Here is a 24,494-nt window from a genome sequence, read left to right as displayed (position 1 = left end):
ATGTGCTTAATATTTTTATAGTAGTATATGGAAATATATTTAATTATGAAAGATTTCAATATAAAAATTAAAGAATACTTTATAAAAAAAATAAACTTATTTGTTTATTACAAATTTTTTATATCAATATATTGCAATTTTCAATTAAATTTATTTTTAAAACATTTTATGATGTTTACAATAAATATAGGTTTATGTATATAGTCTAATGTCAAATGAAGGTGAAAATTGAAACATACTATCATGATATGTACTTAATTTTTATACTCGTTTAATACTAAAGTTATTGTATTATTCTTAGAACATGTATATCAGTTTGAAGAAATTATTATTTATTAATTGCTATTATTAAATATTGTAAATGCATGATATTGTCTATAGTAAATTTGACATAATTTTTTGATCAAAATATACATACATATCAAATATTTCATTTTGTTTTATTTAAAAAAATGTATGTGTCCAATGATTTGATTTGTATTGTTTACGATATTTAATATATATTTATTTCATCGAATTTATAAAAAATTATAATATAAACATATATTTTAGCAATAGAAGATCTAGTGATTTGTTATGAAAATCTAACAAATCTTGCTATATAATTATCATATTTATCATTTTTATTTACTTTTGATTTATGATTACTATATTTTATAATATACGATAATATTAATATTATTATATAATATTAATATATTCGATATACGATAATTAATTAATTATTTTTTAATTAAATATGATGAAAAATAAAATTATGATATAAAAAAATTTTAAAAATAAAAAATATAATATATAATAATTTAATATAATTTAAATCATTTTATATCAATTTTTATTTACTAAATTAGAAAAAACTATAAAATAAATGTAATAAAAATATAAAGATTATACAATAATTTGAATAAACAAAAAATAATAAATCATTAATGAAATAAAATTATATTCAATAATAGAAATTAATTTATTCAATATAGAAATATATTATAGATATAATTAATTAATTTCTTTATATTTATTTACAAATTATTAAGGAAAAATAAATAATTATATTAAATATTATTTATATTTTTAATAATATACTAAAAATTTTAATATCATTTAACAATAAATTTAATAGTAATGTATTATTGTATTTTAATATAAAATTATAACAGAACAGAATTTGAAACAAGAAAGAAAGATTAAAAACTTTATACCGGAAAAAGATAAGTAAGATACGAGCAAAGTGATAATGATATTACAGTATACATAAAACAAAGATGAGATAATAAAAATATTAGAATTTAATAGATCACTTAAGTGAGTAAAATATGAAAGTAAATGTTAAAAATAATTTTATGCCAATGAATTTTATGAATTATATAGCTACGCCATTGGAAGTGCGCTTGAAATAGCGGTTTGATACTAAATGCACGCTACTCCTATTCCAAGCGATTCGCCGTATTCCATCGTACGCGCGGACGGGAAGCACGTATTTATTTCGTATTTAGTACGAATTTCGATTTGTTTATCAATAACACTATTTGTCATTTTTTAATTTTTTTATTTATCTTTAATATTTATCTATCATATCTAATCATTGAATCCATACAGTTACGTATCGATACAGTTTTAATACAGTTATTAATTAAAAAAAGTCAGTTAAAATAATTCATTAGTTATTTGCCGCACTTTTCAAAGTTAAATACATTAATATTTAAAAAGAGTGTTAGTGCGCATTTATGAAGTTTCCGTTTATGATAGCCGGATCTATGCTACGTAATCTTTTGAAACAATTCGTGTATTGATGAAGTAATGAGTTTAACAGAATTATATGTTTTTTAACAAAGTACAGATCTGGATTTAATGACATAAACTGTTGGAATAATTTTAGGTATGTAATATGAATTTTTATATTTAACTGTATATTGTATTTGTAAAATAAGTATTTAAATATACTGATATCTTTCAAACGAGCATAAGGTTATATATTCATCACTTAAGTAAAAGTATTATAAAAGTACTTTGATTTTAAAACATTTAAGTATTTCAAACTATCAAAACTAAATATATACTATGAAAATGCGGTCCTTGACCTCATTCCAATTCGTATATTGTTTCAATGCCTTTTATAGGTTAGGAAATGTGTTTATTATGACATTGTATATATTAGCAATATTTAATTATTGACAGTTATATTTCGATATACAATTTTTAAAAATATTTGAAATGTTGTTTGTTATTAATATTTACAATATAATATTACACATAATATTATATTATAATTAAAAAAAATCTGATATCAACGAATAAGAACGAATAAGAAACTTTTTTAATTTTTTTTATATATATAGATATATATATTTAATAATTTTTTTATAAATTTGTTTTTATTAGTGAAGAATAAAATTAAAAAAATTTACATATTAACTTTAATTATTTATTTGCCTTTATGTGGTTTTATTTATTTATGTATATTTGAATTTTAATAATATTTATAAATGTTCATGTTATATAAAAATCGTAAAAAATATTATATGAATTTACATATATATTACGAACTACTTATAATAATTAAATTTAGTTAAATGTTATAAGTATATATAAAATATATAAGAAATTTAATAATTTTTTTATTTTTTTTAAATATAATTATATTTATATTATTATTATATATAAATATATTTATATTATTATTTTTTGAAAATTATTATTTAAAAAAATAATTTGATATAATCTTTATGGATTTCACTGTGAATTTAAATTGAATTAAATTTTCCATATTCTTAAATGTATTATTTTGTAATAAAGTTTTAGGAAATAAGCTAATCATATTTTCTTAAATATAAAAATTGAATATATATTTTATATATTTTACATACCATAATTATTAGTATTCAATTGTAATTGTAGCTATATACATAACTAATATTTCCTAATTTAATTATTGAAATTATTATTATCTTCTTAAGATATTTATATTATTTTTGTATTGATATTTTTCAACTCATTGTTTATGTTTATATTAATTATTAATTATAATTAAATTCAAATTGCATGTCGGAATATCGAATATCATTCATTGCTTATTTCGGTCATTATCTTTGTTTTTCTTGCTATAGTTGCAATACACAGGGTCTTTGACTTACATGTCATCCTATATAATATACACATCTCACCCGTTCATCTAAATACACAAGTGCAACTAGTAAAATATTTTCTGAATGAACGTAACTGTATAGCGACACTCTTTCTGGCACAAGGCATCGTTAATAGTACTGAAGCGATGACACCACTCGGGAGAGTTAATGAACATAAAAGACCCATCATTTAGACTTCCGAGATTGAAAAAATATGTATTTTATCGACATTAAAGCAAAAAATTTGGAACTAACAATTTAAACAAATTTTCGAAATTTCCTGATTTATTATTTTATACTTTGCAATGTATTATAATTTTGCATTTTTGTTTTAATAATAAATGTGTTATTTATATCAAATAAAACTTAAAAGAAGTAAAATTTTTTTGTGATATCATAAAAAACAATAATCAAAATTATGGTTAAAAATTTTTTAATTCATATTTAAAAATATCATAATTTTTGTTTTTTTCAGATATTAAAAATTTTTTTAGAATTAGAAAATAAATATCTTTTAATAATTTATAATAAAATTTTATTTATAAGATCTTATTATCTCTTTGGAAAAATATTTCAATATTTTATCTTTATTAAAATTAATTTCAAGTATGCATATTAGATAAAATATTGATACAATATTTCAATTTCATTTAATGATAGAAATTATCGAATCTTTTATAATAAATATTAATAACATTTCTAAAATGAATTAATAACATATTAATAAATAACAAAATTAATGAAATAACAAATTTATAATATAAAACTGTATAAAAATTTGTAGTATGAAACTACGAAACTGTCTTTATAATATATTATATTATATAATGTCTTTATAATTATCATTATGTAATAATTTGTTTTATCCTCCGTTTTATTAAACATTATTTTATTTTTCATAAATCATAAAAATTATATGTAATTTTTCAGGAGATGTAACATTGTCGAATGTGTTTATTTAACGCATTTTGGCATGATTGATCAATTGGTGAAATGATGATTTTTCATATGGATTGACAATTAGGATTTACACATATTTTAATTTCTACCGCAGCTGTTGTATACTATTATCATGACGAGTGTCGTTCCACTCACTGATAAACAACTTCACCAGTTGGTAAATGAATATCATAGGAAGATTTTAAAAAGCTTTTTTAAAAACTTGAAAAATGTTTTAAAAAATCATAAATTTGTAATGATTTGGTATAAAAAAATTTTGTTTGAATTTTAGAGCATCTCTATAGGAAAAGCTGTAAATCCTACAGAAACGCCTGTAAAAGAGAAACATGTACGAAGTATCCTTTTTAACAAAAAATTCTTTTATTCTATAATTATTATTTTTTATAAAATATATTATTAATTATATTAGAATCATTATTAATCATATTAGAATTTGAAAAAATTTTTTTAAGAATTTTTTTACAGTATATATACCTTAAAGAAATGTAGGTGCGATTATAGGTACACATCAAGAAAAAGGTGGAATGGTATTTTGGCTGTATATGTTACGACAGCCATTACAAGAGAATCAAATTGTCGCGTGGAAATTTTGTCACGTGCTGCACAAAATATTGCGAGAAGGTCATGAAAAAGTGATTCCGGATTCCCAAAGGTATCGCGGAAGATTGGAAGATCTTGGAAAATTATGGCAACATTTGCGGGAAGGATATGGTCCATTAATTCAATTGTATATAAGATTACTGATCACAAAGTTAGATTTTCATAAGAGAAACCCACGTATACCCGGAAATCTTCAAGTAACATCAGAGGAACTAAAATCAATAGGAGAAAATGATATCAATATTTAGTAAGTTTTTTTATTTTAAGTTTTTAATTTGATAATTTTAAATATTTTCTATTTATATTTTCTAATGAAATTAAATCATATTTTATATATATATATATATACATATATAAATATAAATATATATTTTTTTGTATTTAGCTTCCAAATGTCGGTTGAAATGTTTGATTACATGGATGATATTTTGAATTTACAACGTGCAGGTAGGTACGGATTAGATTCTTGTCTATCACTATGCTTTTTGAATTGCTCAAGTTTTTGACTTTGTATTGATTAATAAGAAGCAGATTATCCTTCTTATACTTTCTGCTGACAGACGCTTTGCACGAGTAACAGCCTCCGATACGTTATTATTATTTTTTTTTATCAATTGTATAATTATAGTAGTTTCTTGGTGTGAAAGTACTCATCGTACTTGTGAAACGAAAATAGCACGGTATCAATTTAGATTTTGCCATTTTGACGTAATTAATCTGCTAGAATCTCGATTATCCAGATCGAACTCAACCAAGGCAGACCGGTTAAATCGAGATCTGCATGCTGAATATATGAACGGAGGCGTCATTGACGGATGAACAGAACAATTTACACGACGGTAATATTTCTTTATTTCGTGAATTACCGATGAAAAATCTGCTGCAAAAGGATTTGTGTTTTTTATTAGATTCAATAAAAATTGCAAAAAGAGAATGTGATATTTGCGATCTTCACAAATAATTAAATAGGTGCAATTAAACTGATCGTTACAGATATATTTATTTCATCATCTTGTGTATCATGGAAACCGGGGATATCGCTTTTAATAACCACTTCCTTATCAAAATCTTTTTAAAAATTTTTTCAAGTCGGTAATAAAGATTTGTGCCAATATTAATTTATATAAATGAAATATTTCAGTTACTACTTCTTTGAAGAATACACCCTCAAATTCCATGACTGTCAGTGGACAGTGTCGGCTGGCTCCGCTAATTCCATGCGTTTTAGACGCATCACAGCTTTATGATTATTGTGTAAAAATTCTATTTAAACTTCATAACACTTTACCTGCAGACACCTTAGCTGGACATCGTGATAGATTTTCTAAACAGTTCCAAGAATTAAAAAAGTTTTATAATACTGTTAAACAAAGACAGTATTTTAAACATCTTATAACAATACCTACGTTACCTGAGGTAACGTAAATATTGTTTTCTTGATATGAATTATTATCATTTATAATAGATTATATATGATATGTAATATATCTTATATTTGTTTTAGAATCCACCAAACTTTTTAGTACAATCTGAATTACGAACTTATGTTACACCAATAGTAGTATTACCACCAGAAGAATCTTTAGATTCTGAAGTTGTTGTTGATAGTCTCATTGATACTTCTGATACCAATTCATTATCAGGTGATCAGTTAGATTCTACGCGAAATGGTTCGATTTCACCTGATGCAATAGCGGAAAGGTATAAAAATTTAAAATTAAAAATTAATTATATATGATATTTATTTAAAATGTGAAAGTTACATGAGCTGATCATTTATTATTTTAGAGAAAGTCTCATTGATCATTTGCAGCAAGAAAACAATCGTCAAAGACAAGAATTACATCGTGTATTAACTGATCATCAACGAATTGTTGAAGAACTTCAAATTCATGTTACTCAGTTGAAATCAGATTTACTTGTTAAGGTAAAAATATTTTAATTATTTATTAATATAATTTTATTGTAAATTTTAATAAATAGCTATTTTAATTTTTTAGTGTAATGAAATTGAACAAGAAAAGCAAATTAATCAAGATTTTATTAAACAAAAAGCTGATATGATGATGAAAGTTCATGAAAGCGAAGGTTAGAATGTTCCATTTTTGTTTTATTATATTTTTGCATTATTATTATTGTTATTTGTTACTATTATAAAAGTATATAAATAATGTAATTTTTTTCTTTTTTTAGAAAAGTATAAGATTTTACAAGAAAAATTTCAAAAATTAAAAGATGCATATGCAAAATTTAGAGATGAACATATCAATTTAATTAGAAAGGTAAAATTATTAAATTTTAAAAAAATAATGTGGAATGCTGAATATAAATTTTGAATAAATTTTGAATTTGATATGTTTTTATAATAGAAAGTTGAAGTAGATAAGCAATTAGGAATGTTGAAAATATCACAAGAACAATCTGAGCGACGAACAACTGAAGCAGAACGTCGGCTTGAAGAATTAATACAAGGCCAAGCTATAACAGAACAAGAAAGAAAAAAAACCGTTGAAGCTCAACATGATTTGGATGATGTAAAACAACAATTGAATGACGCGAAAACTGAAAACTTGGTTAATACCTTTCTTTCTTTTCTTCAGTTTATGTTTATATTTTTTTTTAATTTCGTTCCGGTAAAGATATAATATTTTAGGCTTTGATTGCCAAAAATGATTTTATAACTTCTGAAAAAATGGCTTTAGAAGGGGATATACATGATTTATTAGCACAGAAAGAAGAATTAGATTTAAAAATTGAAAAATTAGAAGTTGAAGTTGAACGATGTCGTAGTGAAATGAATACATATGCTGATACCACATTGCACGAATTGTTATGTAAGTGCTTTATTTTATCTAATAGTAAGAAACAATTTATTATCTACCAATAATAAAGAATTTTTATTTCAGTAAATTGTATTTTCAAAGCGGAAGATATTATGCAGTATTCATTGAGTACTATTGATAATCCTGCAATGTCAGATTTAACTTGTACACCTCAATATCTTGAAAAATTAGAAGATCCGATTTTGAAATCATTAGATGCTTTAGATGCTGCATACACTGGCTATGTATGTGATACAACAAATGGAAAAGTGCTAATTAAAAATGCAATACATGTTGCATATATTTTGGGACTTTATATTATTCATGCTAAATCTACATCCAATACATCTATTGATATTGCGTTAGGTGACAGTAAGTTTCAGATGTTAAAAATAAATTAAAAAGATATATATTTACTTATTATTATATTTTAGAATTCATTGATGAATGTAAACAGTTAGGATTACAATCATTATCTATGTTTAATCACATAAGAGATAAATCACCAGTGACTATGGGTCAAATCAACGAAGTAAAACAACACTTCAAGAAAGTATGCGAAATTGCTACTACATTATCTACTATACAAGGCAATGTTGAAGTTATTGGCAGTTTAGTAGAAACGGAATTATTAAGCATGGATAAAGCAATAGAAGAAGCTGCAAATAGAATACAAGTAATTGTTTTTTATATTTTAGTATATATTTTAATAATAATCGCTAAATTCCATTAATAATAATTTTATACCGTTAAAATAGGATATGTTGGAGAAATCTCGTGCAGCGGATTCAGGTTTAAAATTAGAAGTAAATGGAAAAATTCTAGATTCATGTACAGAATTAATGAAATGTATAAGAAAATTAGTTAAAAAATCGCGATTGTTGCAAGCAGAAATTGTAGAACAAGGAAAGGTAAAAATATTCAATATAATGTTTTATATAAATATTGCATTACATATGCACACTTGCTGGGAAACAGAAAGAAAAAGTTTATTTTAAATTTTAGGGCACTGCCTCTGCAACGGAATTTTATAAACGTAACCATCAATGGTCTGAAGGACTTATATCAGCAGCAAAAGCAGTTGCAATGGGTGCTAATCTCTTGCTGTAAGTAGAAACAGTTTATTGCAATTTTTATTTGTTTATAAAATTAATTATTATTCGCAGAGAAGCTGCTGATAAAGTTGTTGCTGGAAATGGTAAATTTGAACAATTAGTAGTTGCATCGCAAGGGATTGCTGCATCTACAGCACAACTAGTAGTTGCAAGTAGAGTAAAAGCCAATAGAAATAGTAATAATTTAACTGCTCTTTCTGAAGCATCAAGAGATGTCACGCAAGCAACAGGAAGTGTTGTTGCAACTGCTAAAAACTGTAGTCAACTTATTGAAGAAAATGGTAATTTTGTTATTTAAAATTTATTTTTATTTATTTTTTCAATACAATAAAAATTAATGTTGTTAATATTTTACAGATGATTTAGATATTTCTGGACTACGTTTACATCAAGCCAAACGACTGGAAATGGAAGCACAAGTACGTGTATTGGAATTAGAACAAGCATTGGAGACTGAAAGATTACGCTTAGCCGCTTTACGACGTTATCATTATCAACTTGAAGGCGAAAAAGAATAATGAGTATATACAAATATAAAATTATAATATATATATTATATATCTTATAAGTTCATTTTTAAAATTTATTTCTAAAAATTTCAGATTTTTGTTAATATCAATGTGAAAATTCATTTTAACAACAGAATTCCTCATCAGCATTGAACAGTATTGAATAAAGTGTTCTATTAAAAAATAATATATTGCAAGAAAAGGAAATCTATTTGGGTTGACTGAAATGAATTATTGTAATATTTGCATGTTTAATATGTAATAAATATAATTTTATTTCTTTTTAATGAAAATTGAAAATATTTGAACAAAAATCAAATTATTATTACTCCTTTTATGACAAACAAGATATGAAATAAATCTAAAATTTAATTAATGTTATTAATATTTAATAGTTTCTTTATTTAAATAAATTCAGTGCTCTTTTACTATTTTAATATTGTTTTCAAACTGATAGAATTAAATTGCAATATTAATGATGGTTGGAAATAAAATTAAATTTTAATGTGAAATCATATATAAGATATATAAAAATTGAATCAAAAATCAGATATTGATGTTATTTCTTAAATGCATAAATTTTATAGAATAAATATAAACAAGGAAAACAAACTGTGGAAAAAGAACAAAGGTAGAATAAAAATATTGATATCAATGCCATCTCCAGAGTATATATAAATAAAATATATAAAAAAAATTTCTACAATTGCAAATAGTGAGAAAAATGAGAAGATAGAAAAAAATAGAATTGATTGTCAGCATTATTTCTTGAATATTAAAAATATTTTTTCAAAAATATTCAAAAAATAGAAATTGTCATTTTATCTTATATTGTTTTGAAAAGCTGTCTTTTTCAAAACTCAAACTTTTCAAACACTCAAAAGATAGCGCTGTTGATCAATTCTTCAACTGTATCTTTATTCTTTTTCTTATATTTGTTCTACTTTTTTTATTTTATATCATTCTGCAGATGGCGCTGATTTCAATATTTTTATCTTATATCTATCCTTTTTCTATGATTTGTTTTCCTTATCTTATTCTTGACGCACATATAAACGCTATAATCGAGACAATTCGATCTTAAGAAAACTTAAAATAATTTTTTTTTACTGAAAAATTATATACAAAATATTGATTTACAAATTAATAATTCAAGATTAGTATATCTATAAGATATTTGATGCCTATACATTTCATTATATTTTATCATTTAATTCTTTGATTTGTAATCATCTTATAGGCATAAATGATTTTTAAATATTTAAATAGATTATATATTATAAATATTATTTTGGAAATTTCAAAGATTCTGAAATTAAATTTGATATATTACTTTAATGTTTTCAAATATATATATTTTCATATATGTATATTTTTTAATATTATTTTATTCGTTTATATCAGGGATTTAAAAAAATCATTGCTACTTGTTTTCAAAATCTCAGGTTAAAATGAAAGGTTAAAAATTCGTAATTCAATTATATTTACATATCAATAATTATAAAACATAATATTCAATAAAATTCAATATCAAAGACACTAATAGAAGAATTCTAGATAAAATTATAATATAGCTATAAATAGTAATATAGTATTAATCTGACATCATAAATTCATTAATTCGAAGTTCTTCATTCAAATGTACCTATGTATTCATCTTGGTATAAAAAATAGTAAGGGGATGCTACTTACAGGGCATGGACCTTATATGCGTTCGATCGATGACATCCCTTCCATGAGTTGTAGTTTGACAGTGGATTTGCAGACTTTTCGGAGTCGGCGCGATGATGGTTTTCTATAAAGCGCCCTCGCTGGATACAATTGTACCCTCCACGGTATCTATCAGAATACTACAAAGACTTGGTGTGTAATCATCCGTTTTACACGTTCGTTTTACTTCTTTTTCGTAAAAGTTACAATTCTTATACTGCCATCGTTGACATCAAAAGGGTTAATTCATAAGGTGAGGAGTTAACCTTAATTTATTGTTTATAATAATCGTTATGGGTTTGCATTTGAATTTATAAAAAAATTAATATGCATATGGTAGAGATATTAGATTGCAGAATATTATATTAAAAATCATATAAATTGCCTAAATTTTTTAATAAATAAATATGTTCTTATGATTAGATCGATAAAATATTGAAAAATTTAATTTTTTCTTTGTAATATTGAACAAACAGATGGATAAAAGAGTTATTTATAAATATTTAATGATAAAATATTTTAGCTTTGCTTCTTTTAAATACAATCATTTTATCAATGATAAACTCTTTTTTCGAATTTTCGTTCTCATTTTTATTCTAAATTCTAAAATATTGTAAATTTTTTTTATAAATAATAATCTAAATATATATAATATAATAAATGATAATATAATATAATGATTATAAATTATTCTAATATATCGATATTTACATTTTCATTTATTTATATTAAATTTTGATATATATATTTAATCAATCTATTTAATTTCACATATAGAAATAAATACAATATAAAACAAATAATTATCAATATTTATATATGTGTTTGACATAATAATACTGTCAACAATGTGTCAATTTCTGAATGAGGCTTCCTCAACAGCTGATTGAACATAGAACTGCGTACGTTATCAAATAATCATTATGTTCGATCATATATCGATATGTTCACTACTTTGTTTAATATGCATCATATGAACGCTCAATTTCATAAATAACTATGATACATTCGCGAAAGAATTTTTTTTTTATAGTCACAATCATCGATAGTAATTATAATAAACAAAAATAGAATTTGTGCTACAGTTAATCATTTTTAAAAATCAATTTATTTGTTTAGTATAAAAATGCATTACCATTGAGAGAAAAGTTATAATATATAAAATGATAATATATAATTATTAATAATAATATATAAATATTAATAATAATTAGGATGCTATTAAGATTTTTTTACAAAAGTGCAGTTACAAAATATAGACATATAATATAGAAATATTAAGAAAAGAAAAGAATTAAATTTATAATTTATTGTGAGAATCATAAATAACTAATTTAAATAAAAAAAATAATCAATTTAAAAATGATAATCATTATAAATTAAAACTAAAATTAAAATGCTTTCTGATTAATATTTCTTTTTGGAATTATATATCAATAAGTATTTCGATATATTTCTATAAAATTTTGATGAAATTTAATGAAATATATAAAAAATGTTTATTACGATAAAAATATCTATAAATATTCTCGATAATGTTTTTTCATATAATGTAGATATATTAAAAGAATCTTTGAAAAAGTTATTTTGTATTTTGATTACTTATTATTTAATACTATTTAATTGGAATAATAACTACACCGTAAAACAGGAAAAAAGAAAATACTTAACAATATTATATTAAAATAAGATAAGAATTTTTTGAAATTATTATATTATTGAATTGTTTGAAGTTATTATAATATGTGTCGAACAAAAAATTGAAAATTTGATAGAATCGAAAATCCTAGTATCATTAATCGATCATATTTTCGATAATCGAATTTCAATAATAAATATTTTTTTTCGAATAAAACTAAAGTTATTTTCATAAATCATGAGAAATTAAATAAATATTGTGGTGTATATAATTACGAATATTTATTTGATGAAAAACATTGCAAAAAAAAAATTGATCTGTTCAATTTAAAATGAAATATAATATTTACATATATATTTTAATAATTTTCATTTTAGAATGCATTTGTATGAAGTAAAAAAGGAAGTAAATTCACTTAATGAAAACATTGCGATTATTAAATGATATTTCCAACCTAAATGATTATCATTACCGGTTCCTGTTTATTGTAGATTTGAAGATAAATAAAGATTTTAATTCATTATTTTAATTTTTTAAAATTCTTTTTTAAATTACGAGATAAAAATTCTATTAAAAATATAAAATTATAATAATTTATATATTTTCTTTGACTTTAAATGAATATATTCTATAAATATACTTTATAGAAAAATAAATTTAGTCTAACCTTCAACTAATAAAGTTACGTCATTTCGAAGAGAATATGTACATAGATATAATATAATAAAACCTTGGATGATTGAAAGTAAAATATACTATATTTATGATTAAAAGAAGTTATAATAAATACATTTTGTTTTAACAAGAAGAAAAGTTTATCTCTTTGATGATAATGTTTTTCTGCGAAAAAAAACTTTTCTATGATATTATTAAATTGTTTATGAAACGACATTGTGCAAAATAAATAGCGCTTTTCAAGGACACATGTGAGGACAAATGCATAATTTATTTCTTTTTAACATTCTAGATGTTATTATTGCATTTTCTACATGCACAACTTGTAGATAATTTCTTTAAATATTTATCATGAAAATTATTTTTATTTTTATTTTATTATCTCATTTATAATTAAAATTATATTGTGTATTTTATTGTATGCATAATATATTGTATAATTTATATATTTAATATAATGTATAATTTTATATATTTAAATGGAAATGTATACATTAAATGAAAATTAAACTTTTATTATAAAACTATTAGAATTTGGATAATAAATAATGATAATAAAACTATTTTCACTTAAATAATTTAGGAATAATCAATTATTAAATTAAAATAATATATCAATCAATATTATGTAATTAAACTTTTATGTAATAAATCTTTATGAAACAAATTAAAAATTAATTCTTAACGAAAGCTTTGTAATTATTATATTGATATCTATTAATAAAAAATAAGGTTTCTTAAACAAATTTTCTAAGCTAGAATACTTTGAAACATTTTATATCATATAACGAGCACTGTATTAAGCTATTAGCATTATTTTTTAAATGGTCTGCTAAAAGGTTAGGTTATCTAATTGAGAACTAACCATGGTATCACATGATTTTCAAAATAAGTTTTTTTTAAAAAAAACATTTATATTTACATTATAGATAGTATTATCTATAATCCACATCATTAAAACAAAAAACATTTCTTTCATTTACACATAAAATTTATTAAATTATGAATACTTCTAAATTGCTCGAAAATATTCGAAACCATTTTTTAAATGTTTTGAACTTCGATATCGATTTCAATATAATTCGATTATTATACGAAACGAGAATGTTTATGGATGGATAAAATTTTCTAACGGATGCAGACTGATATTGATATTCGGAAAGATAAGTATAATCCGAAACACGACGGGCATTGTACTCGAGGAAGCGAGAGCGTGTCGAGGCTTAGCTGAACACGCGAATGCCTGCTGATGTGCACGTGATTTCAGCGTGCCACGGTTCCGCGGCATCGACCGACTTCCCCCTCTCTATGTTCCACTGATGCAGTCACACCACTATGCTATTTATGTAGATACATACATCTGTTTCATGGTAAAAGCTTTGTTTTCTTATTTTGTTTTTCCAATGAAAAATTCATTAAAAATAGAATCGAAATCAATATAAATTTTTTTATGTTAATAGTTAAAATATATAAATTTTTAATATTTGCATAAATATTTTTTTTTATTTTCTATTTCTTGTTCGTTTTATGATATATATATATATATATATATATATATGAGAGATTGAGTTTTACTTTTCTATACGTTTAGATTATAGAAGATTTTGTTTAATAGCAAAAAATGATCAAGATAAAAATTAAATTTAGATTTTAAATATATATAGTTTTCTATATTGATATTCTGCTATATGTATAGTTTTCACTCATATATTCACGAGTAAAAGTAATGCTCTCTCCAGTGGAACATTTTCGCATGGAAATAGAATCATGATGATGTGTAATTTCTACAACGATTACGAAGATTGATTTTTATAAACATCTTTATAATTCGTTGCTTTAAAACGTATCAAAAAAGTTACAGTTATATTATTTGAAAATATTTTAAATAAACAATTAATATAAAATTTAAAAGATTTAGATTACATTTTATTTTTCAGCTCAATTAATTTATTAAAAATAACAAATTATTGTATGATAATAAAAATTTATTTAAAAAAAAATCTGTATTTACATATTTCAATTATTTTTTGATAAAACATCGATTCTCAATAAAAGTGTATCTTTTTTTGGAACGTAATGATATGATTTATTTTTCTGTGTGTGATAAATTTATGCGTGTATATCACGAAGCATAAGAATATCATACAAATCGTGAAATATCAAATTTAGAAATAATTATTTTGCCTCTATTTTAAAATAATAAACATAAAGTAAATGTTTTATATAATAAGAATAAGCTGAAACTCATAATTGGAATTTAAATTTTATAAAACATAAACTTTACTAGCGTAATATAGTTATAAATATTTTTAAAAACTTTTTTTTATTTTTTAAATGAATTTTTTTATGAATATATTTTGATCTGAAAACAATGAAATTTTATCATAAGAGACTATTATTTTTTTTAAATCATGATTCATTGTTTTCTTCATCATTTCTTATGAGATTAAGTTTTTAATAATAAAAACGATTGCTCATTAGAGTTTATATGATTTTTAAAAGAAAATTTAATATTCAACTAATAGATGTATACGAAAAATCACAAGATTGTTTTTGAAAATAAGCAATTATTTTTAAAACGTAGAGTCTAAATCGCTGAGATCGTAAACATGTTTTCGATAATATAGTTAGAAAAAAAAATATAGAATAATACAAATCAGTTTAAGATATGATGGTGAAAAAAATAAATAAAGATATTTTTAATATTTGTTGATAATTGATTATGAACATAGAGCATCATTATAAAAAAAAATGATAAATAATATTAAAAATTATATATTGTGTATATTATAAGAATCTCTTTGTATTTTAATTTAAAATGATAATTTTAAAAATTATTGATATATGAAATGTCATTTTTTAATATTAAAATAATTTTTATTCGCTTACACGTTTACTTTTTAATATATATAAGATATTTTGTATTATAAGTCAATGACTTGAAAGATAATCTTTCACAACAATTGTAACTAGATTCTTTTAATATACATACAAATTCTTTAAGTAATAGTAATCAATATTTTCCATTGAACTAATCTTGTAATAGACATGTATATAATATATATATAAGTATATATAAGTATATTTATATAACACAATATATATATATATATATATATATATGTGTGTACAAAATAAAATGCTAGTAATCATTGCACTATTTATATATTTGAAAATATTTTTTTCCTTGAATATAAATGTCAGCATTAACGAATGATGAAAAATTAACGAGCATAATTTTAACTTGTGCTGCTATGTTAAATCATCATTCTTTATGCGTTCATATTTTATTTTTAATATGTTCTTTTATCGACAACAAATTATTATAACTCGCAATCTCTATCTATTGACTCTATCTTGAGTATTGATAAAATATCTTTATAAATGAATGTAATGTCTATTCTTTGTAAAAAGAATTAAGAATCTATTTTAAATTTAGATAGATTATTTATTATTATCTAAATTTTAAATTTAGATCTTTTCCCTTTTTTAATGATTAAGATAAATATTCTTCAAAAATTTGTTATTAATTAACAAAATCATTAGTACATAATATTTTAACAAGTAAAAAAATATCAAAAGTGGTATTAATCTGAAAGTTGAAATATATGATACCTGGATATTAATCAGAAATTGATTTAGCTGACTAACGAAATGTCATCGTGATTCTGATTATTTATCATAAATTATTTCCAAGACATGCTATATTATCAGTTATTCGAATCATTGAAATATTTAGTATAGTTAGACAAATTTTTACGAAATTTATGTCAATATCGATTAAAAAAAGGTTTTGAGGAGTTAGATTTTAGTCGTTTATAAAAGATAAATCGCATTGATTAAAAATAATTGATAGTTAACATATTAGAACATTTCTAAAAACGAATTTTTTCTATTGTTTCTATATAAAAATAATTTATCATATTTAATTTCTCTTTTTTTAAAAAATTATTTTTTTATCATCAAATTAGATGTTTAAAAAATGATACAAAATATTAAAATCAAAGGATTTTTTTATTATAAAAATATAATTTAAAAAATCATATTAAATATATTTTAAAATAATTAAAATAAAATATCGATAGCATTAATATGTAATATTCGTATTGCCATCATATTGCTTTATTGTTATTAAATTCAATGCAAATGTCAAAAGAAAATAATTTTTTTCTTTTTTTTTTTCATTATATAAAACATTGACAAGTGAGCCCAAGATAAATCTAAAATTATTTATATAATATACAAGTATTTATAATTCTCCTCTTTTCTTGTATAGTATTATTTCAATACTGAAATGAAATAAGCATTCTAGACAAACTGTCTGTCTCGGTCTGTTTCCGCGTGTTTGTCGTCACTACAATTTTCGTTCATAGAATAATAACGATGCCAAATATATACGGTGATGAAACAATGAATAATATTCAATATAAAAATAAATAAATATTAATAGATCGAATTAATTAATTAAAAACGATAAAAATGTAGGCATTAATGTTATCATACGATATTAAAACGGAATAATAAAAATAAACAATAAATTAATTAAAAAATATTGCAATTGCATTGTGCTATCATAACTATTTATTTATTCAAATTGATTTTAATTAATCTTATCGATTTTTTATATCTTTTATATAGGGAGTTATTAGTAATTAAATAGTTTTTTATTTTTTCCTGTATTTTTTTTTTTTATACTTAATTTTTCTTATTTTCCATGTTTGATAAATCTTAATAATTTAATAAAACAAAATAAGATTAAAAGAATGATATTGCTATTAAATAATACCATATAATATTCTGTTCCTTGTTCATTTAATTATGAAGTTTCCGTTTCTACTAAATAACTAAATCACGTAATCATTAATCACTCAATGCGAGAATTCTCCTTTTTTAAACGATTCATTTGACGAAGAATTATTAGATGATAAATAGAAAAATAAATTTTTAAAAAATGATAATTTAACGTATTTTCTTGTTATCTTATATTGAGAAACTTGAATAATTTTTTTCATAAACGAATAATAGTTTAACCTAGATTTCGATAATTTCTTGATAATAGAAATACTAGAAATCAATCTGTTATTAAGATCTTTCGTTTGAAACATTTATAAGCTCGTGTCAGGGAGAACATGATTATTCGTGCAAATATACCACAATCGTGTTCTCTCTTCAATTTGTTTTTCACTTGAAGATTTTTGTTTTTAATTAGTAAAAATTTTCTTTTTATATATAAATGTTTTTATCCACGCGTAGAGTACGTGTCATTTGATTCTATACAAATATTACAAATCGATCGTTATCAATGTTATCTAACAAGAAAAAAAAAAAAAAGAAAAAGAAAATAAAAAATCAAGTTGTGCGATTTAAACCGCAAGAGTTCTGGAACAACTTGTGATACTCATGCGATCTAGAAAATTAATTTCGCATCAAGATAAATCTTATCTCAATTATTCAATGACAATTTGTTTCCCAGATTTGTTTACTTATATGACGTATAATGAAAATAAGAATGGATGAACATTGTAGGAAGGTCATCGTAGAATTGATAAGAATGATATCATCACCTGATCAATAATAATAATATTAAATCAAAATAAAAAACACAATCAAAATAAAGCAATGTGATTTTTTTATAATCGTATATATGTATAAATATGTCGATTCGCGAAAGTGTATATAACATATCAAATTAATAATTGATTATTATCTTCTTTTTATTCATATATATATTTTTAATAGAAAATATTAGCGATTAAAATAAATTTGAATTGATAAAAAATCAGAAAAAGATTATTTATATTTTCTTCTAATTATAGATAAAAATAAATGTATAAATTTATTATTATTTAAATTTTATCAATGAATCCATTTAAAAGTTATTTGAAGATAAATCTGAACTGGATTAAACAAAAAATTGAATTGTTTCCTTTTTTTTAATTTGATGACACAAATTTAGACGAAATTATTATTAGAAAATATATTTATTTTTCTTTTTTTCAGAAAAATAATGTTAAAAATATTTATTACGTTATTCAAGATAATCAATTAGCTACTTCATGAAGCGTGACATTTGTTAAATCTGCTTATCGATCTTAAAGAAACGTATAAATAACCGTATTCTACGAGATATTGATTACTCAACTTTTCAAAAATAGGACATCATCTGTTTGATAAAATGATTGTTTAATAAATATCGATATTTAACATCTCTCTTATATTATCTGTAAAATTGATAATGTATATAAATATTGTTATTGTACTAGACTCTATTTACGTATAAATTTGAAATATCTATTCATTGTGCAAAAAAAATCTCAATAAATCGGAAAATTTTCCTTAATCGTTATATAGAAAATTAAATTTTATTATTTCTACACGTTTATTAATTATTGCTTCATACAATAAGAGTTTTCAAATTACTTGAAAAGTCTAAGAAAAAATTGTTTTTCGTTTGAAAAAATTTCTTGCGTATGCGAGAAAAAGATTTTGTATCATTAACACATCGATGGTAGGTGAATATTTTTACATAACTTCTTATGAAATATACAATGGATATTAAGTTCTCACTATTATTATTATAACCGATACATTGAGAAAAATAGAGGAGAACAAAGCTTCATTATTTTTTATAAATGAATAATTTTTTAATTTGCTAGAATTTTTGCAATAAGATCTGAATGTTTTTAAACCGATGATTATAATTTTCTTTATTATTATTTTATTATTATGCAATTGTCAAAAGTCAATATAACGTAAAATAAATTTCAGTTTTTATAATTATAAACGCATTAAGTGACAATTCGACAAAAAAATAGATTTATAATTTTTTTCTCAGTACGATCTTCAATTTACATCACGATAATTTATAATGCAATATTATTGTAAATTATCATTGAAAAATATTGTTAAATACATAATTTTCATTGTTAAAATACGTATTTCTTGTAATTATAAATAAGAATCATAATTCTCTGCGGAGGATTCTCGAAATTAATGTTCGAAGAGTAAAACCCAGTAAAATTCACCGTAATCATCATCGAAATAAAAACATGACCTATCTGTGCCTCATTCATGCGTCTATCACGACTTACTGGACGAACATACGAGCATTGGTATAGGAGAAAAACAGAAGTTGCACGTGGTCCGCGAATGCTCGTGAGTACCTGTTCCGTTTCTTCTAGCCCCTTCCATAGCTCCTTTTCTGTCTACCATGACTAACACAGCCTGAACGAGAAAGCTCGTGACGGTATAAAAGTGAACGAGCGTTACGGCGTTCTACTAGTACGTTTTATGCGTTCGACGAGAAACGTTTTCGTGTTTTCATTATTTTTCATTTTTTTTTTTTAATTATAATAATCTTTTTTTTCGATCCGAATTTTCGTTTAATCCACTCGAGTGAGCATCGAAAAGTTTTCTAGAATCTTATATCGAGTGCCATTGGTCAAGATAATCTCTTCCCTTTTGAGAAAAATATTAGGCAGATTATATACGTAATCCAAAATTGTGAAGAAGGAATAAGAAGAAATACATAATGCCTATTGAATTGGAATCAGTGACACCGATTACACACAAACCTTGTTCACCTTGCAACGGGTATGAATTTTGATCTCGATTAGTGATTTGCAGTTGAAATTTGAGTTAAGCATGCACAAGTGTAAAATTGCCTCGATTACTTGGTATTACATGAACTATTTATGTATCATGATAAACGCGTGTGTAAGAGGTAACAGCTGACGTGCAGTAGATCGGGTTAACGGCGTGCTTCCGCTTGTGCTGCGTCTGCTCGAAAATTTCCATTCTTTCGTTTCAGTTTGATCAATCGTATATAGTCCTATAAAAAATTTTTTATACGTATGTCTCTTATCTCTTTTAAAGATTTCAATCATTGACAGATTAATTATATTATTAACTTATTTGATTAACCAAATTTGTTCCTTTTTTTAACTATGTCATACTACAAAAACATTTCTTTTTATCCAGCAAATAATATAAGATTCAAAAGAGAAACGTAAAACAGTATTATCAGCAATGAAAATCTAATTTATAATTACATATATATATATATATAAACGTTACCTATTTCATCCTATTTGAATACATTTGTTTGCTCTATTCCAGGGAAAAAAAAATGAACAAGTTGTGCAAGCAGGTATCCATCGATAGCCCGAACGTAACAGGCCGTGAATGGGTGTTCAGCTTCGACGTTCCCGTCCCCGATGTTCCGGCGCACGGAGCCCGGATACGGGTGATGTGTGCAGGCGCTTGTTATCATCCTCGTCGCTCGCCCAGTCTGTCCAGCCTCACCTCCGTTTCCAGCGCCAGCAGTTTGGCCACGGATGTCTCGATGGAGGGCGATTTGCCGATATCCATGCCGCACCACGGAGTTCGTGACGCGGCTCTGTTCCCCGGATACGAAGTTGCAGGAGTGATCGAGTCCCTCGGGGCGAACGTGCCCGAGGATTGCGGATACACGGTTGGAGATCGAGTGATCCTTTATCCGTACGAGGGAATACCGAACGGATACGTTGAATACCTGGTCGTGTACGATCTCAAATATCTTATAAAAATACCCGATAACGTGAGTTTGAGCGTCGCCGCTATGCTTCCTGCTGGTGCCCTCCTGGCCATGAACACCGTTTTCGCCACCCACGAACACATCCAAGCGTTGCTGAAACAAAGGGGTGTGGACAGCGTTTGCAAGATTCTGATCGTTGGCACCGGTGGACTGGCTCTTTGGGCCCTCAGAATCGCTGCTTATCATTTCAGCAATATGAAGGATAGGGTTACGATCACTATCGCCTCGTTGAAAGACGACGGATTAACTATGGCTCAAGAGTTTCAACGGTGAGTTGTTTTTGTTTCACTCGTACGTATAGATGTAAATAGCATTTATGTACATTCTTCATCTCGTGCTTATTAGATCCAACAATGTTTATCGTTGATCTTTGAACCGAGAAGCTAACAACGTTTGATCGGTCTCTCTATTATCGAGGCTTTTTTTAGACAAACAAATTGCCTGTATAGACCCACATCATAAAACAGTTTAGATAAATTACTAAGACGCTATTACTGAATTCCATTTATCTCTTTTTTTAATTGTTATTAATCTTGAATTATCTCGAATTCTTTTCGTATACGTTGTTTACGAGATACAATTTGTTTGTATTTATAATTGACCAATTTTTCAATATTATCTAATCGATAAAAAAATTGTGATTAATTATTATTTTCTCAGATCTATTTATATTTCAATTTTTTGCACTATATTATAGCTAGTTATTTCATTTCTATGAATATATCACGCATAATTTAAATAGTGATAGAAATATTCATATAATTATTTATACGTATGTATGTTTTTCTTCGTTACCGTGTTTACGAAGAATTATTATAGACATCTGTAATAATCGAATAATTATTTTAGTTCAAATCCTGATCGATTCTTCGAAATAACAAGTTCTATTTTAAAAATTAAAGCAGATAGATCAATACTCGGTCCACGTCCATAGCATTTAGATCTATTCACAAACAGACTTCTTTTTTCGATACAGAGTGAACGTGGTACAATGGAGCGAAGATTTATACGAGAAACAGCTGATCGAGCGCACGATGGATGCTTGTCAAGGTCATGTGGACGTCGTGATCGATTTCGGCACGACATCACGCAGCCTTCACCGCAGTATGCAATGTTTGAGTAAAGGAGGCGTGGTGTTCGTGATCAAGGAAGTGGCCGATCGACTTTTGCCTAAATTCAGCAGACGGGCCGAAGAATGGCAACAAAATATCAGACCTGTAGAACCCGGCACTCTGGAGCAACTTCGCCAATTGGTCGAATTGGTGGCTTCCGGTGAAATCGAGCCACCACCTCACACCGTGTATCCGGCCGAGGAAGTACTCGACGTAGTCCGCAAGTTGTGTCATTCTGAAATTCAAGGGCGCGCAATTTTACGCTTCTATCCAGCAGATTAAAATATCTCTTGGGCAGAAGTAATCACGTGCCATGCGGATCGGCACGTAATGTGAATTTCAAGAGCGATTGAGATGATTGGAAGAACAAGATGGGAACTGGATCACCGATGGTTAATTAAATATTGCCAAGCCAATAGGGTTGAACGGAACCGACACTGATGTTTCACGGAATCATCGAGATCAACTGGATCGTTTCATGAAGTTTTTTTCTTTGTGTAAGGTACAAAGAGCTACGAGAAGAATGGAAGTATGGAAAACGTTTGAAGTCGAACAATTAACGTAGAAGAAACGATATGGTTTATAATCGTTAGAAAAAGCGAAACGAGAGAAAGAGTTGTTAGATATGCACTGTGTATTATTATGTATTTATCAACGATGCATGTACAATAACGATTATCTTTGAATCACATAGATTGTTGCTCTGTACATTACCAGTAAAAGAGTACTTATTCTCATCTTTCGTTTCGAGGGAATTTAACCATATGGAGAGTTTTATTAATAAAACGAGCGGGTATACAAGCGATTTCGTAAAATCCTTTAGAATAGTAAATAGATATTCAAGAAACGATATAAATGTAGAGAATGTATTGCGGAGAAATTTAACACAGAATAGGATGTAACATTACGATACACATAGAATTGTTCTTTCACTATTATTGCAATACTGTTTTCACTTAAAATTTATTAATATTTTCACATGGAATATTATATTTTATGTTCAATATTAAAAAGTGTTTATAATTCTTTATTTAAATGAAACGAAGTTAAACAATGAAAACAATGAAGAAGAAATACAATTAAATTATAAATTATTAAAATAATGAAATTTCACATTTCTTAATTACAAGAAACATGGTTACAATTATTTATAAGTATAATAAGACACAATCTGTAATCAAATTTCGTTTCTGAATATCTTGTCGATCATTGAATAAAATTATCTACATAACTGACTAATAAAGGAAATTCGACAATTTGAAAAATTAGAAAAATTAAAGACTATTGAAATATATAGTTCAAATGATGTTAATAAAATTACTTTTTATTTTGAAGAAACAAAAAATTTATAACTTTTTTTCATATGTTGTACAATTTTTTAAATATTCACAACAATATGAAAACTCATTTTAAAAATTAGTTTCATATTTATAAATCGTTTGTTCTTTGACATAAAAAATAATTTCGTTAGTTATTTGAATTATATTTCTATAAAGTTTCAAATTTTCTTAATTTTTCAAATTGTCGATCTTCCCTTGCAAGTTAAGCCTCAGGTAGAATTTAATCTAGATAAGTTTGATGTATCAGAATATAGTACTGTTAATGGTACTGTTAAATATTATAAATATTATAAATTTAACGTCAATTGAATTGTA

At 24.3% G+C, this 24,494-nt stretch overlaps 2 protein-coding genes and 1 long non-coding RNA gene across 7 annotated transcripts; 2 read left to right on the top strand and 1 right to left on the bottom strand.

Annotated features, from left to right (window-relative positions):
* Positions 1-1,395: 1,395 nt before the first annotated feature.
* On the top strand, positions 1,396-11,092 carry LOC410782 (huntingtin-interacting protein 1). Of its 4 annotated transcripts, none has more exons than XM_016916647.2 (19): positions 1,396-1,876; positions 4,053-4,239; positions 4,354-4,417; positions 4,572-4,929; positions 5,068-5,129; positions 5,824-6,098; positions 6,187-6,383; positions 6,471-6,609; positions 6,683-6,770; positions 6,876-6,964; positions 7,052-7,255; positions 7,336-7,516; positions 7,589-7,870; positions 7,939-8,180; positions 8,263-8,415; positions 8,510-8,610; positions 8,671-8,900; positions 8,977-9,140; positions 9,222-9,421. In XM_016916647.2, exons 2-18 carry the CDS (start codon positions 4,195-4,197, stop codon positions 9,135-9,137), a joined length of 2,871 nt encoding a protein of 956 aa, XP_016772136.1. In that variant the 5' UTR covers positions 1,396-1,876; positions 4,053-4,194; the 3' UTR covers positions 9,138-9,140; positions 9,222-9,421. The 4 variants fall into 4 exon arrangements, with proteins under 4 accessions (XP_016772136.1, XP_006571667.1, XP_394258.4 ...); XM_006571604.3 differs by lacking the exon at positions 9,222-9,421 and adding an exon at positions 10,823-11,092 and having other exon boundaries at positions 1,397-1,876; positions 7,589-7,876; XM_394258.7 differs by having other exon boundaries at positions 1,398-1,876; positions 7,589-7,876.
* On the top strand, positions 10,957-23,679 carry LOC408643. Of its 2 annotated transcripts, none has more exons than XM_006571603.3 (3): positions 10,957-11,091; positions 21,271-21,996; positions 22,704-23,642. In XM_006571603.3, exons 2-3 carry the CDS (start codon positions 21,281-21,283, stop codon positions 23,119-23,121), a joined length of 1,134 nt encoding a protein of 377 aa, XP_006571666.1. In that variant the 5' UTR covers positions 10,957-11,091; positions 21,271-21,280; the 3' UTR covers positions 23,122-23,642. The 2 variants fall into 2 exon arrangements, with proteins under 2 accessions (XP_006571666.1, XP_392183.1); XM_392183.7 differs by lacking the exon at positions 10,957-11,091 and adding an exon at positions 20,428-20,745 and having other exon boundaries at positions 22,704-23,679.
* On the bottom strand, positions 20,649-21,354 carry LOC102655181. The gene is made up of 2 exons (XR_412202.3): positions 21,229-21,354; positions 20,649-20,983 (listed from the first exon to the last, which is right to left on the bottom strand). It is a non-coding gene; the product is annotated as an uncharacterized LOC102655181 (long non-coding RNA).
* Positions 23,680-24,494: the final 815 nt, after the last annotated feature.

This window comes from Apis mellifera, linkage group LG1, assembly GCF_003254395.2.
Source record: "Apis mellifera strain DH4 linkage group LG1, Amel_HAv3.1, whole genome shotgun sequence".
Taxonomy (NCBI): Eukaryota; Metazoa; Arthropoda; class Insecta; order Hymenoptera; family Apidae; genus Apis; species Apis mellifera.
The sequence above is the reverse complement of the archived record's forward strand: the minus strand, read 5'-3'. Positions and strand labels throughout refer to the sequence as shown.

Excerpts from the sequence above, each read along its gene's own strand:
- LOC410782 (XM_006571604.3), top strand. The coding sequence starts at position 4,195 with ATGACGAGTGTCGTTCCACTCACTGATAAACAACTTCACCAGTTG. Across the intron at positions 4,418-4,571 it reads AAAAGAGAAACATGTACGAA|GTGCGATTATAGGTACACAT; the intron begins GTATCCTTTTTA and ends AAAGAAATGTAG. Across the intron at positions 6,965-7,051 it reads ATATCAATTTAATTAGAAAG|AAAGTTGAAGTAGATAAGCA; the intron begins GTAAAATTATTA and ends TTTTTATAATAG.
- LOC408643 (XM_392183.7), top strand. The coding sequence starts at position 20,684 with ATGCCTATTGAATTGGAATCAGTGACACCGATTACACACAAACCTTGT. Across the intron at positions 20,746-21,270 it reads CCTTGTTCACCTTGCAACGG|GGAAAAAAAAATGAACAAGT; the intron begins GTATGAATTTTG and ends GCTCTATTCCAG. Across the intron at positions 21,997-22,703 it reads ATGGCTCAAGAGTTTCAACG|AGTGAACGTGGTACAATGGA; the intron begins GTGAGTTGTTTT and ends TTTTCGATACAG.